General features: G+C 42.9%; 3 protein-coding genes across 7 annotated transcripts; all 3 read left to right on the plus strand.

Annotated features, from left to right (window-relative positions):
* The first annotated feature begins 486 nt into the window (after nucleotides 1-486).
* LOC115680615 (histone-lysine N-methyltransferase ATXR6) lies at nucleotides 487-3,139 on the plus strand. Its single transcript, XM_030604432.2, has 6 exons — nucleotides 487-865; nucleotides 1,518-1,598; nucleotides 1,703-1,932; nucleotides 2,301-2,401; nucleotides 2,516-2,728; nucleotides 2,800-3,139. The coding sequence occupies exons 1-6, from the start codon at nucleotides 574-576 to the stop codon at nucleotides 2,957-2,959; spliced, it is 1,077 nt and encodes a 358-aa protein (XP_030460292.1). The 5' UTR covers nucleotides 487-573; the 3' UTR covers nucleotides 2,960-3,139.
* Nucleotides 3,140-15,378: 12,239 nt separating this feature from the next.
* On the plus strand, nucleotides 15,379-20,369 carry LOC115680733 (uncharacterized). 5 transcript variants are annotated; one of them, XM_030604565.2, is made up of 8 exons: nucleotides 15,379-15,589; nucleotides 15,995-17,280; nucleotides 17,363-17,453; nucleotides 17,600-17,757; nucleotides 17,866-17,917; nucleotides 18,313-18,392; nucleotides 18,485-18,578; nucleotides 18,862-20,369. In XM_030604565.2, the coding sequence occupies exons 2-8, from the start codon at nucleotides 16,105-16,107 to the stop codon at nucleotides 19,392-19,394; spliced, it is 2,184 nt and encodes a 727-aa protein (XP_030460425.1). In that variant the 5' UTR covers nucleotides 15,379-15,589; nucleotides 15,995-16,104; the 3' UTR covers nucleotides 19,395-20,369. The 5 variants fall into 5 exon arrangements, with proteins under 5 accessions (XP_030460425.1, XP_030460424.1, XP_056159626.1 ...); XM_030604564.1 differs by having other exon boundaries at nucleotides 15,379-15,529; XM_056303651.1 differs by having other exon boundaries at nucleotides 15,379-15,514.
* Nucleotides 20,370-22,946: 2,577 nt separating this feature from the next.
* Nucleotides 22,947-25,368, plus strand: LOC115680609 (glucan endo-1,3-beta-glucosidase). The gene is made up of 4 exons (XM_030604427.2): nucleotides 22,947-23,333; nucleotides 23,446-24,422; nucleotides 24,521-24,848; nucleotides 24,942-25,368. The coding sequence occupies exons 1-4, from the start codon at nucleotides 23,237-23,239 to the stop codon at nucleotides 24,968-24,970; spliced, it is 1,431 nt and encodes a 476-aa protein (XP_030460287.1). The 5' UTR covers nucleotides 22,947-23,236; the 3' UTR covers nucleotides 24,971-25,368.
* Nucleotides 25,369-26,147: the final 779 nt, after the last annotated feature.

Consider the following 26,147-nt stretch of genomic DNA (forward strand, 5'->3'; position numbering starts at 1 on the left):
AACCCATATATGACCTAACTTAGACCCGCCTCGAGCTAGCCAAATGGTTGGATTGAGTTGGATTTGGGTTAAATGGGCGGGTATGAGTATTATTGAAGTAATAGATCGATAATCGTGGCTACGTTCAATCTAGTTCTAGAATAAAGAGAAAATCGAAATTTTACGAATCAATCTCCACTCTTCATAATCCTTATAATTAGCACGTAGAGCATAGCAGAAACCGAATAAATGGCTACAACACGAAAACGAAAAAGGTCATGCGAATCAAATGGGCCTTGAGGAGCTAAGGCGTAGAAGGGAAAGGAAGTGCGATGCAATCCCTATATGGGCTGAGCCCACGGCCCGTGGCCCGACCCGGGAGCCCGGACGGCCGGGCATTGGCGCCACTCGGCTCGCTCGTTATTTACCGAATCCCGCAAAGTGGCGCCAAAACAGCAATTTCCGCGCGAAACCTCGCGGGCTTAAAATGACCCCCATGCCCCTCGACCGCGCTCACTGTACGGCCACCTCTCTCTGTCTCCGTCTCTGTCTCTGTCTCTCGTTCGCTCGCGTTCTTCGAGCTCACCGACGATCATGTCTCCATCGACGACGACGACGACCAAGACGCTGCTGGGTCGCCGGACCCGGGCGCCGAAGCCGCGCTCTCGACCCCCGTTCGAGGAGGACGACGGCGGCGGCGGCGGCGGCGACCGCTACGGCGACGTGCGGTGCGAGAGGTGCGGGTCGGGAGATTCCGGCGAGGAGCTGCTCCTCTGCGACGGGTGCGACCGAGGGTACCACCTGTTCTGCCTCCGGCCGGTCCTCGTGGCCGTGCCCAAAGGGTCGTGGTTTTGTCCCGCTTGCGCCAAGCGCAAGCATCTCAAATGTATGTTCTTTGGCTTTCGTTGCTTTAGCTCGATTTTTTTGTCGCTTGCTTGATCTGATTCAGGGTCGGTCTTGTTCGTTGTTTTGATCTGGGTTTGGCTTGGCTGGCTTCTTGAGGTCTGTGTTTTTTCTGGGGTTGATGTCGGGCGATTCTCAGTCGTGTCCGATTCGTGGAATTGGTTGCTTAGCTCTCGAAGATTTGATGGGTATTTTATTAAGATCTTGCTCAGGTTGATTCCAGCTGGATGTGATGCGCATTTTTCCTTTTGAATCGCCTTGGTGGTCGGATTGATAGATATACAGATCGACTGATGGTTCTCTTTACTTGTTGTTAGCTAAGAACTGATGAGATGCCCCTAATACCATCTCTTCAGTAGACCCTGAATTGAAACTATGTGATTGTCCTCTTTCAATTTTCAACCGCTAGAATGACAACTGAAAAAGGACGTGGATGCATTGAGTTGGAGCGATTCGGTTCTCTTTAGTATTCCTGTAGGCTCTATGAATGACCAAAAATGAATAATTGATGGGTTATGTAGATGGCTTCTCTTCATCCTCGAAATGACCGGATACAGAAATCTCTGCTCATTCATTGCCATCAATCTCGTTTTTGCAAACCCTTGTGCGTTTCTAATATGATTGTTTTGATGCAGCCTTTCCTCTTGTTCAGACCAAAATCATCGACTTCTTTCGCATCCAGACGACAAAGGAAGCGAGCCAAAAGTCAATTCATGGTAAGAGGATGTTTTACATCTCGCTCTGTGTTCTTCTGCACGCACTGGCGGCCCTGTCTCATGATTCACTGATATTTTGGCATCTTCTTCCATTTGCTTTTAAGATACCCATAAGAAGCGTAAGCGAAGCAGCAGCTTAGTGGTGTCGAAGAAAAAGAGGAAATTGCTTCCGTTCAATCCGAGTGAGGATCCTATTAGGAGATTGAAACAAATGGCTTCACTGGCAACGGCATTAACAGCTACTGGAGCTGAGTTCAGTAATGAGCTTACTTACGTGCCTGGCATGGCGCAGAGATCGGCCAACCAAGCAGCATTTGAACAGGGAGGGATGCAGGTAACTCGTTGACTAGCTATTTTAGGAAGAGATTTGATGCAATCGTGCAATGCGAGTCTTCATAAACCCGACTTTAGACAAGAAACCTGAATTGTATTGCTGATCTGCAATGAAAACTTTTCCCAATAAAGCAACAATAAATCAAGGGAAATACTATACAAAGCAAGTTGACTAATCCTTGGCTGCTGTTAAGCATTTTCTGTGCAAATTCCTGCTGGTCAACAATTATTGAACTTCTGGACATACTTGAGAATTTTGGTCTTCAAGTGATTATGCTATGTGGGATTTATGTTGTGTTGCTTTTATTTTCACAATGCGTAGAGTACTTTCATGTTCGGCAATCCATAGTAAAAACTTGCACATTCCAGGTCTTGCCAAAGGAAGATGTTGAAACCTTGAATTTGTGCAAGAGCATGATGGGAAGGGGGGAATGGCCGCCGCTCATGGTTGTGTTCGATCCTCAAGAGGGGTGAGAGCATACTTCTTGTTTACATTCATTGCCAATTTGATGTCTGTTCCTTTCGACGTGGTAGTTTTTCTCGATGCTTGCTACTCACAGCAGAATACTTAAATTAAATGTCAGGTTTACTGTCGAGGCTGATAGATTCATCAAGGATCTAACTATCATAACAGAGTATACTGGTGATGTGGATTACTTGAAGAATCGGGAACATGACGATGGGGATAGCATGATGACACTGCTTTCTGCTTCAAATCCTTCAAGAAGCCTTGTCATCTGCCCAGATAAGTGCGCCAACATAGCTCGATTCATCAATGGCATTAACAACCATACTCCGTAAGTCCATTACTGGTCGGCAATATATCTCTTACGGCATAACTATTCTAATAAACTCCATTTTGATGCAGGGAAGGGAAAAAGAAGCAGAACCTCAAGTGCGTGAGATTCGATGTTGATGGGGAGTGTCGGGTGCTACTGGTTGCTAACAGAGATATATCGAAGGGGGAGCGATTGTACTATGATTACAATGGACATGAGCATGAATACCCAACTGAACATTTTGTCTAGCCTCTGCTGCCGTTGTTCTCTGTCATAAGATGTAGGAAGAATTGACAACTAACAAGCCAATTGTATGCACACACAACACAAGGCACAACTCCACCTGTTGTTTATCAATTCACAATCTCAACACTGATAAATCAATGGCAAGAGAAATGAGGACCTTTTTGGTCAGACCGGTTTCTTCCATTTGACTGTTGTATGCGTTCTGTCCATCCTCACAGTGGATTAGCTCAGTCACATCATGACTATGCATGGGAATCATTATTCAGGCTATCTTGAGATCGTTTTACCTCACTTTGTATCGAAACTAAACACAGCATGTCCAAAGTTGAACCGGACATTAACAGGTGTATGTCACGCAGCAAACAATGGAACCATTGCAGTTGCCTAAATTCTCTATCAATTTCCACTGCTCTGCAATCTGTGATCATGATGCTGTTAGGGGACAACGTTGAGGCCCTTCTAAACTTGGTCCTGAACTAAATACACACAGGTGGTCGATTGCGGAAAAATGTTAGTGGCAACTTGATCACTGAAGGAAAATATTGTAGCTAGTGCATGTGAGTGTACCATTGTACCTCATGATGTGAGATCAGAATTGCAACATACAAGTTAGAACCAATGAGTTACAGACCAACTTTATTCTCAAGTCCACGGTCTAGGGCAATCAATAGCTGGGAATTGCCTGGCCATGTCGGCCCCAATGACTGCGCCACATTATGGGCCGAACTATCAACTTCACCAGTAATGAATCTGGGCTGATCTTTTGTCGAAAACTGGTCATGGTCATTCCTACAGTTGCTCAAGTTCTTGGCCCAACAAGAGAAGATGCAGTCTACTTATCGTTGCTGTGGATGGAGAAAATTCAGTGAAGGGACTCGTTGGATTCCTAGGTTGGGAATGGCGATGTGATTCATTCATGCATCAGTAATTGAGTTGTACAAAAGTGACTGTCAGTCCACTGAAGCACTTTCCTGTCCTCTCTTTCTCATGATGATGATTATTGATCAAATTTTGGACCACCCTGATTGGGTTCAAACCCAGCGCTCCTCTTATAGGGTGGTCCTAGAGATGGGCGACTTACCCATAAAAACCAAATTTGTACAAAATACGTAGCTGGCAGAAGCAAACTCGCAAGCACGGACGTAGGCTGTTATTAGCATTTGCCATTGGATCTGATCGTACATCAGAAAGCCATGACCCCACTTTGAGATGGAGATGGTCCCATTCGATTTTGTTGTTGCTGTGGAATTGAAAGTGGCCAGCGTTCGCCGTCCGATTTCGATCCGAATGTCGCAGCGAAAAAGAACTGGTGGTCCAAATTGAAGTTAGGATCTTCAGAAATCAAATGTGCTCTGTTTTTTCTTTTGGGAGTTTGGGTGTTGCATGGTGCCGGTGGCGGAATGCAGGTGATATTATGTCACTCTGAGAGACTTTTGATTAAATCAGAAGATCAGATCCCATTGACTATGAGCCCTCTTGCGCTTGCCCTTCGCTCTAGATCTCCTGTTTGTCTTGGCCCAAAATGACAGCAGAGTCCTTTTGTTTTGCAGAACTCTGTGCGGCTCCATAATTGCTGTTGGTTCGTTCGGGACAAAATGCTGGAAATCATGGGCTGCTGGTTACAATCCTGTGAACACTCGGTAACATCTAGTAACTGTACAAGAAAAAAGAGCATGGTCGTTAAAAAGTTCTACGCGGTTTACTTGGTCGTTTCGTTTCATGTGAACGAGTCCTAAGCGATAAAAGCTATCGTACGTTATCCGTTCCGCGATTACTCTAGTTTCTACCTAGGTAAACCAATAAATTCGTGTATCAATGACGTGACGTAGGTTCAAATTCTTCAATGTTTCTGCAGCATCTTTTCCCGATTCAAAAATGCGCAACAGGAAAGGAACACTTTCGCGAGAAACAGAGTGACAAAAGGTCCCAAATGGTTAAAGGACAAACGAGTCGGGTATGAGTTAGTGGGCAGTGGGCACTCATCACATTAAACAGAGCACTGCAGGCAAATGCACCCATCAACCCCACCACCTCCTTTTTAGTGGCAAACCAGCAGTAGTCTCCAAGCACCACCACCACCACCACCACCACCACCACCAACACATGTTAGGCACCACGGTTTAGTTCCTAAAGAACTGTTCAAGAAAAGAACCGCAAAAGCATGTAATCACATGTTTCTTTGGAAATCTCCTCCGGTTAAATCGGATCTTTACACGCGAAAGATTCTATACATTATGTAATGTAACCCCATTAGTTAAAACAGATGATGGGACTCGGTGAATATGGTAATGCGAAAATGGGTTAGAGAAGCACACAGAATAACGAGAAGAGATGGTGTCGATAGAGGCGATATTGGGCATGGCGTTTGACTAGGCCTATCTGGGCTCAAGAAGTTAAATTTTTCCTTTTCGGTCCGGCCGCCCGCCCGAGTCCGATCAGTCTTATGTGGAAGCTTTCGGTTTCTTTGATCACGGATGGGCCCAAGCAAGAATTTACAATCCTGGTATCAGCACTTAATCGGGTCTAAAGTATTCGAACTCTCTAATTCCCGTTTAAAATACCGCGTTTTCCTATAGTACGAGGCATTCAGGCCTTTCAAACTAACATCATCACATGTTTCGAGTCATGAAGTGGACCACAATGCCATATCAAGCATGTGTTTGGCCATAGGACGCATCCAACCGTGGTATGTGCTAGGCTCGACTCGCTTTACACGTCGATATCAAAAGATCTCTCTCTCTCTCTAAACTTAAACTTGTAGTTCTGCATCTTGCAAGGCATGCTTTTTTTCCTTTTTTGCCTTTGTAGATGAGGAGCATCCGTGCCCACAATGAATTCTTGTCTAAAAATAGGAATGGGAGTGGCACTTCGCCCTAAACAGATGTGGGCAATCTCCGGAAAGTCAACTGTTTCAAGCTGTCTATCGGCCGACTGTCGATTGATGGACGTATTCAATGCATTGAGAGTACCCCCCCAAGAGCGCCAGCTTTCGTGTAGTTTTTATCATAGCTTTGGAAGAAGGTAGTCCTTGGGTTCGAGCATGCATGCATGTGCTTGGTCCCCGTCTCTTCTTTTTAGGGATACAATCCCTCCTAGTTGGCGCAGTCGATTGAGACGACGCGGGCATTTTTATTTAAGGATTGTAGATCGCAAATTTGGACCCTACCGGTCACGCGCAAGCTGCTCTGGATTAGAGCCACCTATATTAAGTCAAAGGCCCGAGCTTAATTTAGCCCATACAAATTGCGGCCCTTGAGAACTATTGTGATATGGACACCGAATGTGTCGCATTCAACGCATTCAACCCGATCCCCCGAACTTTGTAGGTTAGTTACTTTCCGTTTTTGAGATAACATTAGCAAAAATACTCTTACCTATGATCTTCTGGATAGTTTTTTTTATCTCGTGACCCATAACGAACCTAAGTTCTACCTTCCACGTAAACATTGGAATCCCAGATGTGAGTGGAACTTCTTAAGTGGTTTTGATATACCTTTCAATTGCCTCTCTTTCTAATCTTACATTATACACGTCCCGTCTTATTATCTTTTTTTTTTTAAGTAACAAGATACTCTCTTTAAACTGTCAGTTCAATCGAATGTTAAACGGATGCATGCAAGCCGCTCCACTCACCCGCATCAGATAAAAGCTCCATGCGTCCGTAAACTGATGAATGCGAGAGTTTATTTTGACAGATTAGACGTCGCGATTTAGACACAAAATCTGGAGCATCCAAATCGACCTCTCGACAAGCCCTCCAAGAGATGATGACATGGGATGGAAAAAAGGGTATTATTCCTAAAGCTCCCATCTCCCGCAGTATCCGACGATAAGGCTTGACTTAAGAGGTAGATATCCACAGCAGATATATATTAATGAACAGAAAGCTAGATTTGTCTCCACCCAGTTCAGAACAAACAAAGCTTTTTTTTCCGACTCGAATAACGCTAGGTCACTGACTGAAGGGAGCGCTGTCCAATGTTTGGTTGGAACATGTTACCGAAGAGTCACTGTTCATCAATCAACCTGCGGAAAATGGAAGCGAATCGCACCTCCTCTTCTCTTCATCGCATCGGCCATTTCTTTAATGGTGTCGGCTGCCAACTTTGTGGAGTAGATTAGGGACATTCATGTGGCCTGTATGAACCCTTCGTAGAGAGAGAGAGAGAGAGAGAGAGAGAGAGGGGATAAGACGAAAACGGTGGATTCATAAAGAAAGAGGAGAAAGAACGTAGGGGGTGGTGAAGAGGGGACCCGCAAACCCTAGAAGAAAATCTTCGCGATAATGCAATCTCGAAATTTTTTTTAAAAGGTGATAAAAAGGAAAGAAGAAGGAAGTGGGGGTACCCGGAAAATAAATTTAGGAAAGGGAAAGGAGGAAACCTCCTAAGCAAGAGGTAAAACTGCTTCGTCTGAAATCTCATCCGCACCAGCAAGAGGATATTCCTTCATTATTCCATAAAGTCATGTGCAGAATTTTCCGATCTATCTTGGCTAATGTCCAAATTTATATTGATTATATCCTCCTTTACAGCCCCGATGAGGATTCTCATTAACTGTTAGACGAATGGTTGGTTGTAGTAAAAGTACTGTAGCATTGTACTGTAGCAAAATACTGTAACAAAGTATTGTAGCAGTCACTGTTAATTACTGTAGCTATACAAACATACAGGGAGAGATTAGGGAGTTGGGCATGCGGGTACCGGCACGTTAAAATAAGGAACACAATCTGGCAGCCCGCCGCCTTAATGGACAGGCACATACAGCCCCAATTGGTTAGAAACAGCCCCTGGTCTGGTGAGTTTATCAGTGTGAAGAGGGGATCCGCAAACCCTAAAAAAAAAAAATTCATGTGATATTTTTTTAAAAGGAGATAAAAAGAAAGAAAGAAGTGGGCGGTTCCCGAAAAATAAATTTAGAAGAGGGAAAAGGAGGAAAAAAGAAAAATCAAAGGGAAGTCAACCGTGGGGATCGAGAATCTGGTGCTGGTATGATCGAGCAAAAGCATTGCAGCACGAACAGGAACGAAGTACTCCGAATATGCGAAGACAGATTATTAAGGCTAGAATCTTGGGAGGGCGTGGATTATACCAAAAGGATAAGATTTGTTGCTTTCAAAAGAAGGCATACTGAATTTAGGGTTAAATAGATAATTATTCCGTGTGCCGACAGTGGAAACGACCCTTTTTCGCGAAACCCATGTTCGATTCGGTTAAAAAAGAAGAAGAAGAAGAAGAAGAAGAAGAACGAGTTGGTGTTCGATGAACGGAGTCGGTGTGAAACGACCATTTCAACTTATATGGTGAAGAAAGTATGTAACCTAAGTACCGAGGTACATGTTGCTTATAATCTTTGAAGATGTAAATCCTTGAACATGTGGCGGGTTCTTGTCCGAAAGTATATATGGAAAGTCGACACTCCTATCATTCTTATTCCAAAGATGAGGTGCGATTTGAGCTTTAGCTTGAGGCTTACGCCCACCAATGAATTCCCATTTTTGTCGTGCCAAAGACACGACAGCATCGCCAAGGTCTTAATTCCCCTAAAGCTAGCTTCATCATTGTGTTATTTATATCATCGGCATCCATAAAAGTAGGTCCAGTCACATGGTTTGCGGCCTCGGATCAAGTAAATGAAAAAGACACAAGAAAAATTGTCCAAACGGTCCTGTACCTATAGTATAATCGGTAATTCAATCCTAAACTTTTTAATTCGACAAAAAATGTTGGCTTAACCTTTTGACGGTTTTTCAATGCAATCCATTTGGCCAATTTTTTGTCAGAAATCGGTAATTAATGTGAAAGTTCAGTCAGTGACGACTGTCTTACGTGGCACGATTGATGCTAATGTGGACGATTTTTGCAATTCCTTCTAAGTTTTCTAAATTTTTTCTTTTTTTTTTCTTTTTTTTTCTATCTTCTTGTTTTTCCTATTCGTCTTCTTCCCTCCGCTGGTCATCGGGGCCTCAGCAAAGATGATTTAATTATTGTTGATTATGGTTTGAAATTAATCTCAATTGCTTTGAATTCAGACCCATAATTGACGTGCAAGGATACCCAGCCCCATTAAGAAAGTCCAAATTGAACTCTTGCTAGCAAAATAGTGATGCAAAAAGGACAAATTAATTTTCCACTTACTGTTTTTGACTTATTGAAGTTGAAGTCTGTGGTCAATAGGAATGGCTCATAGGTTTTTGCATATAAATATTTGAGATTGGTCTGGTGTGCATAACGTGCGTGCTTAAAATGTGTGAAACTCGCGACACATATAGAGGATTAAGACCCGTCATCCAAGAGTGTCAAGAGTGCGAGAAAACTCGTTTCTTGCTCGGGATTGATCTAGGATTTGAAAACACTTATATAAGTGAGTATGCTTGAGCGATTGTATTCTCGTATCTGTCGATTACAGCGGAACCATCTCGTCGATCTCTTCCCATGAATTGGCCAAACTGCTGACAGAACACGCAAACCCGCTCGTGTTCGGTTCTTAATTCCCAAATTTATTTCGTACTCGAATCGTTTCATCCGCTCGCATTTTCGCGTCGGTCATAACAATTAAGGAGATAATTATCGTAACCTCAGTACCATAGTAAGGCACATGTCTTCTTCGTTATTTCGAAACTAGGGTTTTCTCTGGTCTTGTGGGTGAGTTGTCCTCCTCTATTGAAGAGGTGATGACCAGTTGTTGGGAGTTAAGATGCATTTGCTCAGGTGGCTAGCAAAACCCATCTTCTTGTCGTTCGGGCGAAAGCAACCAACATCCCTTTCGTCCTTTGAAAAACGTCGACAAAGATGTGCAAAAAAATTTTTTTTTTTTTTTGGGCACACTGACATGACCCGATTTTACCCGAGAAATCGACGTGATTTGATCAATTATCTTACACAACCAAAAAGGACATGGGAAAAACGATGATGGGTTCGCCGTTGCTCCATGCGCCTTTGCCGACAAAGAATAGCATCGCTCGAGGCAGCACCAAGAGGAAGAACGCGACCCTAATTTGGGTTAACATTCGATCTTAACCTTATTTAATTACTCTCCCCCTCTCTCTCTCTCTCTCTCTCTCTCTCTCTCTCTCTCTAAGGTAATGCCAAGAAGAAGCTGGTTCAGATATTACGGTAACCGCAATTAAGAATGCGTTTATTTCACATTTTCCATGAAGATCGTTTTAGAGGAAATTGGTTAATTTTCATCTGTTTGGTGGATGATTTCCTTCTTGTCAAAGTGAAAACTTGTTTTTTTCACCGATCTAAACTTGTTGTTTTCGGTTATTGGAAATTTTTTTCCGTAAATCGGTTAGTTTTTTGTCATCCAGATACCGGAAATTAGCAAATAATTTCTCGAAAATAGTTTTCCTTCAAATAGACGGACCCTAAGAGTTGTTTTCAGTCCAGTTTTCCTCAATATTTCAAAAAAATTTCCCGAATATCAAATTGGATTCGGAATCAACAAGTTATACGGGCCAGAAAACCATGTCAAAGACCGGAAGTAGAGTTGAGCCGGTCCGACTGAGATTATTAAAACGGAAATTTCCCTTCGATACTCGTGGATCGTGTATCGATCTCTCTTGGCTTAGGCCCTTTCTTTCGAACTTGTACCATAAATCCGGGTGCACATTTCCTCTCAAGTTCGTATTATGATGTCTCCGCATCACCCCCGTGACGTCATAAAAGCAGCATGTAAAGAAAGGCGAGATATTCGTCTCTTTGGTTTGTTTTGCTGACTTTTAGGAGCTTAATCGAGTCGATTTCATTATCAACTTAAGACCAGAGAAGAAAGAGAGAGAGAGAGAAAGAGTTTGGAGAGACATGGTGAAAGCAATTGGTCGGATTAGTCGGGAACAAAGTGCTAATTATTCACCCTTTCGACTTTATTAACTTGTTCTTTGTATGGCTCTAATGGTGGCATAATCCCTTTGGCCCCTTGACTTAATTAGCACTAATGATTAACCCGATTCGAAAGCTCCCACGTATTCCAATTAACTTAACGCCGACCTCGGATTATTGCGATAAAGTCCCGGCCGACGGTCCGAAAAATCATCAACATCGAAGTGGGGTCGGTGTCTGCTGGCGCCCCGGCTGTCGCGATCTGGCTATTCGACCTCCCAAACTTTTTTCCCAGGTCCCAATTAAAGACACGAAGCGATCGATTCCCGATGATCATTGGTGAGGATTACGTGGCTAATCATTTCCAAACAAAATGATAATCGATCTGTCAATCGCGTGTGTCATTTGTGGTCCGCCGAGCGTTTCGTCGCTCCGTTGAATAATGCTCCACGATGGATGTATGTCGCAATGTCGCGCCGATATTAAGCACCCACGTATTCAAATTACCATAACGCCCACTACCTCGGAAAACTGTGGTAAAGCCATGGCCGACGGTTCGAAACATCATCATTATTGAAGTGGGGTCGGTGTCTGCTAGCCCCCCGGCTGCCGTGATCGAACTATTTCATCCCCAAACTTTTTTCCTGGTCACAAGACCAACACGAAAGTGATCGATTCCCCGGGATCAGTCGTGAGCATTACGTGGCTAATCATTTCCAAGCAAGACGATAATCGATCTATCGATCGCATCTGCCGTTCGCGGTCCGCCGAGCATTTCGTCGGCTCTATTGTGTAACGCCCCACGATGGACATACGTCGCAACATGGCGCCGATATTAAAGCGCCGACGCCGACGGGGGTATCGCCGACCGACCGAGCGTTTTCGCTAGACGGCATACCGAGCGATGTTGATAATCGATAACGTTATGTCCTGGCAAATCGGAAATTGATTTAGCGTCCTATCGATGTTGGCGCGCGACACGAACGTGAAACGAGGACCCGATGATTGATTGTTTCGGGACGATGTGGATGGGCGAGACGTCCCAGCCCATGCCCTGGAAAAAGACGACGAGAAAGCTTTGACTTGACAGGGCGGGTCATTTTGGGTATTATTTGGAAATCCCCGGGGACAAAACTGTCAATGAAAAATTGTGGTGGGTTTTGTTTTATGGAAAATTCAAGATTTCCGAAAATATTTTTCGAAAAATGATCGGTTATATTGTTTATAAAAATTAGTAAAAGAAAAATATTTTCATTATTGATAAGGACCCTTTATTCGTTCATTTTTATAAGCGATATAAGCAATCGTTTCTTCGGAAAATGTTTTCCAAATCTCGAGTTTTCCGTGAAAACTAATAGATTCGCCGAAATCTTCTTCGGCTAACATAAGATCGGAACTTCGTCGGCCCCGTCAATTTTCCGATAATTCGAACTCGCCACTTAAAAGCTCGATTTTCCCGCCTCCTCCGCGTCGCCATGAATTTTCAGACACCGAATGTCTGATTTTTATGAACACACGCGATAATTGGGCTAACATGGTTTACGAAGAGAGCGGCTAATAATTGGCTCGATTAATCCGGCACCATACCTACCCACTAGGAACGCGACCCGGCGGTAATAGATTGTAAGGAGCGGGAATATTTAGTTTCGGATGCGGGGTTCGACTTTTACGCTCTGCAAAGAGGCAGAGTATAAGTCCGAGAGGGAGAGGGAAGAGTTAGAGCATGACAAACTAAAAAAAAAAGATCCGGAATTATACCTCGTAATTAAGTGACTAACCTCTCCTTAATGCACGCCTACGTACATGTACTCATCCCCATCCATCTCCATCTCCATTCAACGCCGAGTTCGGAGTCAACGTTTTTGACGCTTTGACCCTAGGAGGAGAAGGAGCTCGCTTTTGCTTTTTTGCTTAGTGGGGAGCAAAAGTTCGTCGTGCCCACCCACTTGCTGATCTCATCTCGCAGTCCAATTCCACAGTTTTGTCTCTTCTCTCGGGCTACGTTCGTTTGGCGGAAAATATTTTCCCGAAAGTCATTTTTCTGAAAAATATTTTTTCGGAACATAATTTTCCGGTGTTTGGCGACCAATATGAAAAAGTTTCGAAAAATATTTTTCGCCGGCGACCGGCGGCGGCGGCTGGCGGCTGCGGCGACCGGCGACCTTAGTGAAGAAGAAGAAGAAGCTCCGGAAAATGATTTCCGTTTTTTAAGAAGCGGAAGTCATTTTCCGTAGACTTAGGCTATTTTGTGAGGGGGGGAAGGAAAATATTTTCCCACGGAAAACGTTTTCCGCCCCCCGAACACCGGAAAACCCGGAAAATATTTTCCGGGAGAATATTTTCCGCCAAACGAACGGAGCCTTAGCCACTTCCGCTTCCACTTCCGCATTCGTAAAGTTGCCTTAACATATTGCCGTGGTCCAAAACTATTAAAGAGAGAATATAGTTTCGAATTTTCAACTATTCGCATGTCGAGGAAAAAAAATGATTTAGATGAACGTGTACTGATATGTGTGCGCGCTCGCGCACCGTGCAATGCATATATATTATAGGGAAAAAGCCGCAAAAAGCCCCCAACACTATGTCTATTGCGACATATTCACTCTGGAATTTTTTTTTTGTGACATCAAAAATCCCAAATTATTATCGTGACACGTTTACTCTAAACTTTTTTTTGTGACATGGAACCCGAAACTTGTATCCACGTGATACATTTACTCTCCGTTAAGGTTCCGTTAGATGGTTTCTCAGCCAAAAACAACGCCGTTCTTATTTCACTTAAACCACGTGAGCGCCATGTTAATACCGTTTACCTTCTGGGGTCCATGCAAGCGGCTTTTTAACGGTTCTAATTGACAGAATTTTGACGGAGGATAAATGTGCCACATGGGTACAAGCTTGGAATTCTCGATGTCACGAAAAAATCAGGATAAATGTGTGAAAGCAGTCATAGTTTAGAATTTCTGGTGGCTTTTGACCTATATCTTATACGATTGAAATAAATCACGACGAGAATTTCTAATCTAAATGCCATACTACTCTCACCTCGGCTCATATCGTATGTAATAATAATTATAGCTTTATTTCAATAAGATTTGGCTCTTCCTTGCCGTCTTTCTTGAGTGTTGAAACACTTGAAGTTAAATATGATAAACATGCTTTCTTTTTCTCTTTTTTTGGTTGAAGGAAAAAGGCCATATTGTAGTTAGTAATTAGTATATAGTTTCACATATGTATTGTTATATCTTAGTTGAGCGGCCTGATTGGGAAGGTAATTGCATTAGGCAAAACTGTAAAGGGGAATTTTGAAAAATAAAGGAAAGTAATATGAAAGGATATGGAGTTAGATACACTAAAGATCTTACGACTGAAATAATTAATCTCTCGAGTGATGCGACGCATTTTAATTCGTGACGATTTACTTATACGAGATATAAAATTCACACGCCGGACAATATATCCGGTTTGAATCCGCGACATCTTAACTAACCAATGGAGCATGGGATACTAAATATGATGTCGCTCCAGATTTTCGAGCAGGCAAAGCTGATTTACCGTTTTTACATCCTTAAAACACAATAGAGCATACTTTTTTCGGTGCCTTCGAGCAAGAGCATACGAAGGGAAACGGAATCATTCAAAAACATTGTTTCGAAAAATTATAAAAATGTTTGAATATTTCGCGTTATTAAGAAAATGCATAAACCCATGTGCCAATGTTTTTATACCGTAATTTAGTTTTCTTGGTTTAAAAAAGAGTCGAAAGTAAAAAAACTTGCACAAAATTACTAATTTGTAGAAGGGATGATTATACAGATGGTCTATCAACTTTTACTTAATCCCGTTCTTGAATTTTTAATTTATTCAATGTGATTCTTGAACTTCAGCCTATCTTGCAATGTCGTCCATGAACTTTCAATCTGTTTAATGTGGTCTCCCAAAATTTCGGTAGATATTCAACCCATTCCTCAGATTATATGATAATATTCAATATTAATCCCTAGACTTGAATTAATAGAAGGACAATATTGAATATTTTCATATATTCTAAGGATTATATTGAACGTGTATTAAAAGTTCGGGAACCATATTGAATAAATTGCGCTTCGGGCTAAAGTTCGGGGACCATACTCAATAAATTAAAAGTTCATGGACGACATTATCCGTTAAGCTAAAAGTCAGTGATTATTCGTGTTATTTTCTCTCTTCGGAACGCTTGCTAATATATCTCATTACATGATCAAGAAAGGAAATTCTCGACCAAAAAAAAAATAAAATCAAGAAAAGGGATTTAGCATTAATGACGTCGTTTTAAGAAACAAAAAAGCAAGACGACCTTTTTCATGACATATGGTAAAAATATCGAGAGCCGGACACGAAAACACAAAACATCTACTCGCGAAATCTCGTTTCTCGGGCCAACCCGTTCACGAAAATCAAGGTATTTTTAATTCCCCGTTTTCCTTATTTGCCCCTCCCCCCTCTCGTTTCCTTTCCTCCTTTTAAATCCCCAAAAAAAACAAAAAAACAAAAAAATAATAAATATATATATATATATATACATTTTTTTATGTCCATTGGTTTTCGTTCAGTGTCTCTTCCTGCTTCCTCCACAGACGCAGACCGAGAGGGAGAGAGAGCGCAAGAGCGAGCGAGTCCCGGAAAAGCTCCCAGGAGAAACGCCAATGGGCGCTTCGATCCGCGCCCTCCTCGCTCCCGAGGGGACGCCTTGACGGTGGGGCAGGCTCGGGTGAGGGAAAAATCTCCTTTCCGTCTCGCTCTGGGAACGGCATTTCATCTTCGTTATGTGGTTTGACATTCTTGCTTGCTCGCTCGCTTGCTTCTTTTCTTTGTTTCTTTCGGGTTCTGGATTTCTTTCTTCGTTTGCAATTCTGCCATGTTCGATTCCGGGTACTGGGTTTCTTGATCCTCGCGGTCCGAGGGGTGCTGGGTACATACACCCTAGTTTGCTGCACATACTCTGTTCGCGGGTGATTCTTTATTGCCCGAGTTTTGCGTATAATTGCGGCTTTTTCGCGGCGTGGGGGGACTAGGTTCAATGGGTCTGGGTTGGGATCTATGTTGGATCTTATTGAGTTTTGTTTTTTTAATAATGGGAGGAGATCAGAATTGCTGGGCTTAATATATTTCTACTGCTTATACTAATGCTGGGATCTGTGCCCTGTGTTTTTTTTTTTCTCTTTCTTTTTTCTAGTCTTGCTGGTTGGCTTGTCTGTGGGGGGTTCCTGATCACAGCACGTTGGCCTTGGGTATTTAAGGGGCTATTTGGAGGTGGGGGGTTTCATGGGTTGAACTCGAAGAACGATGGAGAGCTCCGGGGAAGAGGAAGATTATCAATTTTTCGATGCCCGCGAAGAAATTTCGTTCACAGACAATGTACATGGCGATCGCCTTTGTGGTGTCGAGATTGCTGGTTCTCGTCATGTCCTTGGTGACAGTGCCTCCACAACTTTCGCGTATGATGTTTGGATGCATAGCCCCTGCAGTGTAGAAGAGCGGCGGACTAAATTCTTGAACTGGATGGGTGTCCGTTCAGATTCCGTTGCCTGTCAAAGCTCAGCAGATGTAGGTAGGGATCTGCCGAAGGATGTGGATAGAGTTAAAGGGAGTAGTGGGGCCGTGTTGAGGAACTCGGGTTTCAAGGACGAGCTTTGTTCCAGTAGATCTTCAGAGTCGTCTTCGTCTAGTGATAATTCAGAATGGGCAAGAGAGTTAGTTATGGGGGAGGAAAATTTTATATGTAGAGCAGGGAATGGGGATGGGGCAAGGGACGGTTATGTACATGATCTGGATGTCAAGATGAGTGAAGGTCAGGATATGGGATCAAATTGGTTAGATAGGGTCAAAGAGACTGAGAGCAAAACTGGTTCATCTCCACTAGCAAACCAGTTTGAGGAGAGTGAACCTGCAGAAGCAAATGGCAAGAAGGAGGTTACGAAGAAACTTAGAAAGAGGTGGCTTACTAAATTGCGTTCCGTGACTTGTGTCATGGATAGGCAGGTAGAAGTGTGCTCCAGCAAAAATGAGGCATTAGAAGGTCTGAGGGTTCGGAGGGTGAAGGTTCGGCATTGTAGGAAGCGATTGAAGGAATTGTCGGCATTGTTCATGGGGCAAGACTTTCAGGCTCACAGTGGTGCTATTTCAAAGATGAAATTCAGTCCTGATGGGCGGTTCCTTGCAAGTGCTAGTGAGGACAAGCTCGTGAAAATATGGCAAGTGGTGGAGGACGACAGATCTGATGATCTAGACATTCCTGAAATGGACCCATCATGTGTATATTTCACTGTGAATCATGTCTCTGAATTAACTCCACTCTATGCCGAGAAAGAGAAAATGGGCAAACCAAGGAGTTTGAGGAAGACATCAGATTCCGCATGTGTCATTTTCCCTCCAAAAGTTTTCCGGATTTTGGAGAAGCCATTACACGAGTTCCGGGGGCACAAAGGCAAAATATTGGACCTTTCGTGGTCGAGCGATAATGTAAGCAATTGTATGCAGTCATGATTGAAAGACAATAGTTGGAAAAATTTATCTTTAACTCATTCTTTGATTGATGGTACAGTATCTGCTTTCCTCTTCCATGGACAATACCGTTCGTCTGTGGCAAGTAGGGTCTGACAACTGCCTCAGAGTCTTTAAGCATACAAGTTATGGTGAGCACCTTGATGTACCGCGTTTTCCTAAATCTACTCGGTCTGGGCATTGTCCCTACTTGGCCAATACTCTTGATTTCCTCTCTTTTGTTCGAAACAAAGACTCAGGCCGTCTTTTCATTTTTTTTGTTGCTTGTATGGTACAGTAACTAGTGTTCAGTTCAATCCTGTGGACAATAACTACTTCATAAGTGGTTCAATAGATGGCAAAGTGCGCATATGGGCGGTTCATGATTGCCAAGTTGTTGACTGGACTGATGTTAGAGAAATTGTGACTGCTGTTTCTTATCGTCCAGATGGACAGGTATAGAGCTCTCTCTCTCTCTCTCTCTCTCTCTCTTATATCGAAGAAATGAGAAATTTGGGATATAGAGGTGAGAAATTCCTGCAAAAAAATGTTCCATCTTAACAGGGGATGATTGTTGGGTGCATGTCGGGAAGTTGCCGCTTTTACAGCGTGTCAGGTACATCCTCTTAATTACTAATGCTTTTTCATTCTTTCATCAAGTTTGGCATGGCAGGCAGTATCTTGTTTAACCCCTCTTTTCCCCTTCTATTATTTTGTTTTTTCTTGCCAGAACTCTTTTCTCCTTCTTTGCTCAGGCAAATTTTGTGAACTAATAAGTGGTAGCTTAAAGTGTTGATTGAGGGTAGTGCAGTTTGGCTCTTTTGGCTTTTCTTTTTTTGTCCTTTTCAATCCCATCAATGGTCCGCTGATAAGTTTTATTTTAGCCTGGGGATAATGAAATTGCTCTAGTCTTGCTGCATTATGATGGAGTTGTTATTTATGGTGCCTTTTGGTCCCATCGTTTCACAGTAGACTGTTGCTTGATGAGATAATTATGTCTGTTTGGTTCAGATAATCATTTACAGCTGGAGGATGATATATTTCTATGCAGTAAGAAGAAGTCGCTTTGTAAAAGGATAACGGGGTTTGAGGTAGTGATGCTTGCTTCCTTGCTGCTTCTGGTTCATTCTGTTTATTGCATTTTGTGGGATTGTGTTGAAATCTGTCTTGTGATTCCATCCAGTTTTTCCCGCACGATTCAAGCAAGGTAATGGTTACCTCCGCGGATTCACAGATAAGAATTCTAGATGGAATTAATATAATCAGCAGATACAGAGGTATGTTTTTTCTGTTTCTTTTTAGTATTTTATTTATTCGTCATTCCTGATTATGTTTGCTTGTCTCTCTAGGAGCCTCATAACAGATTTATGTCTCATTGCATATCTGACAGATCTGTTTTAGTTGGTACTTCCTAAGCTTTTGTTAAAACAGAACAGAGTTGTTGTAAATGTTGGATGCAAGATTATTCCTTCTCGCCTTTGAAGTCTTACAGTAGTAGTTCGTTCATCTATGATCATTGAGTTCTAATCATGAGATCTTGAAATGCTCTGCTGATTGCAGGTTGCCGTGGGGCTGGTAATCAAAACTTTGCATCTTTGACGTTGGATGGGAAGCATATCATTTCAGCATCTGAGGACTCAAGTGTATATATCTGGAAGTGCCTTGATCAAAAAGGGCTCGTTCCTTCTGAGGCTAAAGTCATCAGATCTTGTGAACGTTTCTCCTCTAATGCATCGGTGGCAATACCATGGTGTGGGTTCAATTACAGTAATTCACCCGATGGATTGAAGTTGGATGACTTGGTTGGGAAGTTACTGGAAGCTCTCTCATCCTCACCAGCTTGTTTCTCCCAGGGCCCTGAATTTTTATTGGAGTCTTTTCCCAAGGGCTCCGCCACTTGGCCCGAGGAGAAGCTTCCCACTTCTAGCCCATGGGCACCATCACATGCTATGCACAAAACCCAGTCCAAGTTTCTGAGGAGTTCTTGCCAGAGCACATCGAATGCCCACGCATGGGGATTAGTTATTGTGACCGCTGGTTGGGATGGAAGGATCAGATCCTTTCTCAATTATGGGTTGCCAGTCCCTCATTGAGATTTTGAGTGGCTTTTCTAAAAGTTCCTTGGAGCATTATGAGTAGCCCTTAAATTGGCTTGTTCATGTCCTTAGTCTATCTTTGGTAGACAACACCTTGTTCTGCATGTTCAAATGATTGGTGTCAGCTGGTTCAGGTTCAGGACTCATCGAGCATATTTTCAGTGTATAGTAATCCAAGTTGGCTACGACAGGTGTCAACAATTCATCGGTAGTGATCATAATCCAGCTAGGAATCTGCAAGTGGTCGAGGTGGGCTACTTGGATTGCTTGCTTAATTCGCTATTGATTCCTTAAATCTGAAAGGTCATGCCAGGCAGCCCTGAAAAGACGTGCAATACATACTGCATTCCGAGAGCCCGTCTCTGGATATCGTTGGGTTATAATGGATGATTGTGCTTGAGTTGTGGGGCCTAAATTAGGAGCTCTTCCTTATGCATGCCCCTTTAAAAGAAGATTGAGATAGGGCATATCCTGATTTGTGGTTGGAGTTGATACTTGAAAGAAAATGGTGGGGGAGGTTCACCATGGTATCATGCTGGCTGGTCTGATTGATTGAAGCAATTGTCTGCCATTTCGGTCAGTTTTCAGCGTAGGGTCAACTGCACCGGATCTTGTCCAGAAATGGGGTCGCTGGCTTGTCTTGGAGTCGAAATGCTTATATCTTGGGCCATGCTCGGACAGATTGATTTCTTGGTTCAGGCAAGCAGAGGACCGACCTCCATTAACGAGCTCCAAAATGTGCTGGAGCTTCTGCTAACTTAAATTGAGGATGTATGTTCTCTTAGATAGTTCCAAGTACATGGAATTTTTTCTTTTTCAATTCCAGTAAGTATAGGAGGAAATATCGTCCAGTGTAGCTTACATCCCAGTGTAATTCTCAAGTAGCTAGTTAAAATTTTAGTGCAGTGAAGAAGGATTGTATATGCTTGTCCCTTTGTGAAAGAGAATGGGTTCAGCAATTTTTCTGCTAAACTGGTGTCCATTTGCCTTGAATTACCGCTTTTGTAATTACTTACCGGGGTTTTGACTAATCACAATCAAAGCAAATGCAGAAGCAAGCATGGATATGAATCGGGATTGAATCTTTACGAGCAAGAGCTATCAAAAAAGAAGGACGTAATTAGCTATGTGTCGGCGCAATGTGGATAATTTCCTGCTCCTATTCATGCTCGATGCGAATGGTCATAGCACAGCAATTTTCAGGGTTTAGCATGTCTTGGGCATTAGGACAAAGCGGACAAGTCCACAGCATCATTATTAGGCATAAAGGGACAGACACAAGCCACATGAAAGGCTGGGGACGCCGTGCGACCAAACGTAGCTGTCTTCTCTTTTTCCTTGAGGTGAAGTGCCAAAGCCAATCGAAAACCACTGATGTTACGCAAAGATTGGTTGGCTATCGCGTGCTTTATCATCATTCATGGGCTTTTTTCGAAAGAGTATATTTCCTCCCCATTATATTTGGTTGATTAAGGCATAAGATGCAATGCGATACGTCGCTTTTAACTTAGAGAACGAGTGCGAAGCAGCATCCAAAGACCCAAATATCAAATATCTCGGATTCTTGATTGAGAAACTCGTTGGAAGAGATAAAGGAAACGAGAAAGAGTAAGAATGTCTAAGGCTGTGTTTGGTAACTGGCCAAATAGTAACTGATTCTATTATTTTGTTCTCAGAATCAGTTTTGGAACAGAAATTCGTTTAGTAAATTTTTTGTTCCCAGAATCAGTTTTGGAACAGAATCAAGAAGTAAAAAAAAGTTACTTCTTGATTTTGGGAATAAGAATAAGAAATGGAAAAGAAATTTTTTTTCTTCTTCTTCTTGGCCTGCGGCCGGTCGTCGGCCACCGGCGAGGGCGAGGGCCGCCCTCGTCGGATCTGGCGTGGGCAACCCTCGCCACCGCCCTCGCCTAGGCTGCTAGCCACCCTTGCCGGATTTGGTGAGGACGGCGGCAAGGGTCCAGCCCTTGCCAGATCCGGCGAGAGCGGCGACGAGGGTCCAGCCCTTGCCAGATCTGGCGAGGGCCACGACATCCTCGCCGGCCCTGGCCATGGCCAAGGAAGGGGAAGAAGAAAAATAAAAAGAAAGAAATATTAAAAAATTCAAAATATTATTAAAATATTATTAATAAAAAGAAATTTTGTGCAGTTGCCAAATGCATTTATGTTCTTTTTCTATTCCAAGAATAAAAATTTTGGGCACTTACCAAACGTTTTTAAATGCTTAAAATTATTCTTGGGCAGGGAATAAAAAAGAATCATTTTTTAACATAAATTATTTCTGAGAATAGTATGGTTAGCAAACATACCCTAAGTTAGTCCATTTATAAGTTGGGTTAGAGCAGGTTGCTTCACATGTACTAGAGCTGGAAGCTTTCCCATTAAACAAACATGGGTATTCTATCCATTTTGGTCGGAGCATGACTGTCTTAGATCAAGATCTTAATCGATGATTGAATGCATTCAGATTTAGTATGAGGACAAGAGGGGGGGTGCTCGAGGGTGATTAGGAGATCTAAATATAGATATAACAATTTCCCTTCTTAGGGCCCAATACGCTAGAAAAATCCCAACTTTAGGTCTGACCCCAATTTTACTGTAATTTTTTTTTGTCTCATAAAATATTATTAACTTTACTTGAGTTTTAAATCTGCCCCGTTAACCCTTTGCCGAAAATTTTTCATGGGCAACCAAGAGATGAAAAACTCTTGAGCGTGAGCTGTTTGAGCATCCCAAGCCAAGTGTCCTGAGTGTAAGCTCTCCGACCACGAGAGATTGAAGACTCCCAAGCACGAGAGATTAAAGACTGAGCGCAAAATCGAAGATCCTCAAGCGAGATGGAAGGAAGGCTCTCTTAAGAGTAAGAGCAATTGAAGAAAGCTAACCTCAATTGCTCCGGTTCGTCCTCAAATTTCAAATCCAAGAAGACGTTTTTTTGGATATGAATTTTCATGTCAGCCCAAACCACATCTTCTTAGATCTGAAATTTGGGGAAAAACTAGAGTAATGACGTGAAAATGCCATGTAGGTGCAGTAAAGCCGATCTTGAATGGAGGGTTAACGGGGGCTGATATGAGACTCAAGTGTAATTTAATAGTCTTTTATGAAACAAAATAAAGTCAAGTGAAGAATTGTGAATGGATTTAAAGTTGTGAATCTTTTATAAAATAAAAAAGAAATTTAGGGTAGAATTGAGACTGAAGCAAATATTGAGGATTTTTTAGGGTATTCGGCCGATGGTCATTTGCCACTCCTTGGGACTAGCTTGGTACAGTACCTATTAGGCCTCCAACTGATGGGGGCCTAGAACAACAACTTCAACAAAAGTTCAGAGGGTGAAGCCCAAAGTAGAGAGAACTGCCAGATACATGTGTAATCTGGATCTGAGAAAAGCGACCCAGAAGAATCTTTGACGGTTCAATGTGATATCTAAGTGGAGAAATTAAAAGACTTGCAAAGCTTGTACAAAGAACGAATAGGGAAGAATCTGGTCTCCTAACCTCGTTTGGAAGTTTCATACGATCTGAGAAATGTGGTCGATTTCCATGGAGACTTTGAGTACATTTCACAGTAATTGCGCCGGACAAAAAAGGACCGGCGACAGACAGGTTCAAAGTGAGAAAAGCTCAAAAAGATGCCCACAAAATCTTCCTAAAGCAAATTCCCAATTCAAAAGAACAAAGCTCTGTCTTTAAGCATCTGCAGCAAACACTCAATGCAAAGAAAAGTATCTCAATTCCCACTTTTCTGGCTTTTAGACATGGAGATCAAACTTGCCATTCTCAAATTGTCATGCTACGCCTTCGTTCATCCTTTGCACCCTCACATTTGCAATTGTTATGATCACGGAGATGGCAATGATCATCCCCAAAATGTTGTCAGATTCAGTCTTCGGCATTGTCTTCTTGCTTCTTTCTTCATCCTTCTTCATGCAAGGTCTGTTCTGTCTCTCTCTTTCTCGAACCAAAAGTTGTCCAAATTTGTACTTTTAGCGCTGCAATTGTAACACCCTTGACTAATAACCGAATGCTCTCGTTTTTGTCTTCAGGAGCTCATGCTAACATTGGGGTCAACTATGGCACGGTCGCAAACGACTTACCTCCACCTGCCCAAGTGGCCCATTTCCTCCTCGAGTCCACCACGATCAACCGCATCAGGCTCTTCGATGCGAACCCGGACATAATAAAAGCCTTTGCTCACACCGGCATCGCCGTCACCATCACCGTCCCTAATGACTTCATCCCTCAACTTACCAAGCTGAGCAATGCCCAAGATTGGGTGAGAACTAATGTCGAGCCTTATGTTCCCGCCACCAACATAGTTCGAATTTTGGTTGGAAACGAAGTGCTGTCGACTGCAAACAAGCTGCTGATAGGCAGCCTGGTGACGTCGATGCAGATGCTGCACACAGCCCTCGTCGACACGTCACTGGACCGTAGGATCAAGGTTTCCACGCCTCACTCCTTAGGAATTTTGTCCAGTTCGACCCCGCCATCCAGCGGGAAGTTCCGGCAGGGCTACGACGTGCATGTTCTGAAGCCGCTGCTCAGCTTCCACAGGGAGACCGGCTCACCTTTCTTGGTGAACCCATACCCGTTTTTCGGCTTCTCTGAGGACACTCTCGATTATGCACTGTTCAGGCCGAATTCCGGGGTGGTGGATGAGAATACCAAACTTGTTTACATGAACATGTTGGACGGGCAATTGGACGCCGTCTACTCAGCGATGAAGGTGCTGGGCTTCACCGATATCGAGATCGTGATAGCCGAAACGGGATGGCCCTCGATGGGCGACTCGACCCAAGTCAGCGTCAATACAAAGACGGCGGCAGAATACAACAGTAATCTCATCCGCCATGTATCATCGGGTGCCGGCACGCCCCTCATGCCAAAACGGACATTTGAGACCTACATTTTTGCTCTCTTCAACGAGAATTTGAAGCCGGGACCGTTGTGTGAGAGGAACTTCGGACTCTTCAGGCCGGACATGACCCCGGTGTACGACGCCGGGATCTTGAGGCCCACGGTAGCCGCCGCAGCCGAGAGTTACCGTCCTTTGTTCCTGTTAGTCATCGCCCTTATAAGTATGCTTGTTTGATTGCTTTGTCCACTTGGCTCTGGCAGGCTAGATCATCAATTCCGGTTGACCCCGTTCCAGTCCCGAGCTCTGTGACACCGCCGACAAGTCCGGCGTCCATGTCACCGCCCAACGGAAAACAATGGTGCCTGCCCAAAGCAGGAGCAGACCCAGATGCTCTGCAGAGAAATATCGATTACATATGCGGGCTCGGGTTGGACTGCAGACCGATACAAGAAGACGGCGCGTGCTTTTTGCCTAACACGGTCCGTGCTCACGCGGCATACGCCATGAATGCGTATTACCAAGCCATGGGAAGAAACGACTACGATTGCGATTTCAAAGAGACCGGAGCTGTTACCACCCTCGATCCAAGTTAGTCCATGGTCTTCCTCATTGCTGATTATTCAGGGTAAGATAGATTTTCATTGATTTTCATTGACTGTTCTGCTTCTTTATCATTTTCAGGCTATGGAAAATGCACATACCACGGATGATGGAGTTTCTCTTACTCAAAGATTAGCAAGAAGAACAACACAGAACATCCATCTCCTTTTCTTCTCCAATTTTGAGACAACTACATCTCTCATCTAGTCCTGCTACGTAGCTCTAAACTCTACATTTGACGTCTCATCTGTCACGGTAGATTCAAGACAGTTAGAAAAGGCAAATGCCACGAAAAGTCTGCTAGCCAAATGGAATTCTAGTTCGTAGACATAAATTTGCACTTTCTTGTTTCGCTTGGCAAATCGGTCTCAAGTCGCTCAACTCGATTAGTCACGACGACTCGTTTTTTGCGATGTAACTCGTTATGACGACGGTCATATCGGACCAGCCTCAATGCAATTAGCAAAGGAACTTTGTCTGCAATTCAATCTCTCTTTATCGTATTTCACTCGAGCATAGGTGCGATAACTTAGGCTGAATTCTCAATCGATTGCTTTCTATGGAATTATAGGAATCATAATTGACTGGCAAAGGGATCAGCAGAAAAAGGAGAAGAGAAACAAAAGATGCACTTGAAATGAAAATATTGGTGCATGAAAAAGAAAATATATGAATCGCATAATTCTAATTTTCTGCACCATACAATATGGACTGTTTTTGTGTTGGTAAATTTCAGTAAGTATTGGTAAGTATCGAAAAACTGTCAGTAAAAAAATGATAAGTGACTTTTTTTTTAACTTGCCAAATTTTATGAAATTACCAATTTTTTATGGTATGGAAATTCCTAACTCGAGTCAATTACAATGCAAGTCTTAAATCTTGTGAGGATGATTTATTGAAATCCTAAAACTTTCAATTCAAGCATTTAATTCCTAAAATTTGCAACTTTGTGGCACTTTGGGTCATTCCATTGATCATTCAATTTCAAGTGAAGGAAAAGTACAATGTGCCTTTATTTAATATTTTTTTGTCCTATGTGGCCGTCAATAAATAATGCCACGTGGACTTTCCATCCATTGACAAATAACCGAGCGAACCGAAAGACTAAGGTGGGTGACCGTGATAAATTTTAGGACATTAATGTATGAAAGGAAATTTTAAGGACTTAGATACATCATCATGACAGGTTTTAGGACTCATGTTGTATTTGTCTTTACTAAATTTTATATTAACTTATTAACTTTTATTTACATAACTTACTAAACTTTAAATTTACTAGCTATTATA

This window comes from Syzygium oleosum, unplaced genomic scaffold, assembly GCF_021117445.2.
Source record: "Syzygium oleosum isolate NSW1041296 unplaced genomic scaffold, Sole_v2.1 Sole_v2.28, whole genome shotgun sequence".
Lineage (NCBI taxonomy): Eukaryota > Viridiplantae > Streptophyta > Magnoliopsida > Myrtales > Myrtaceae > Syzygium > Syzygium oleosum.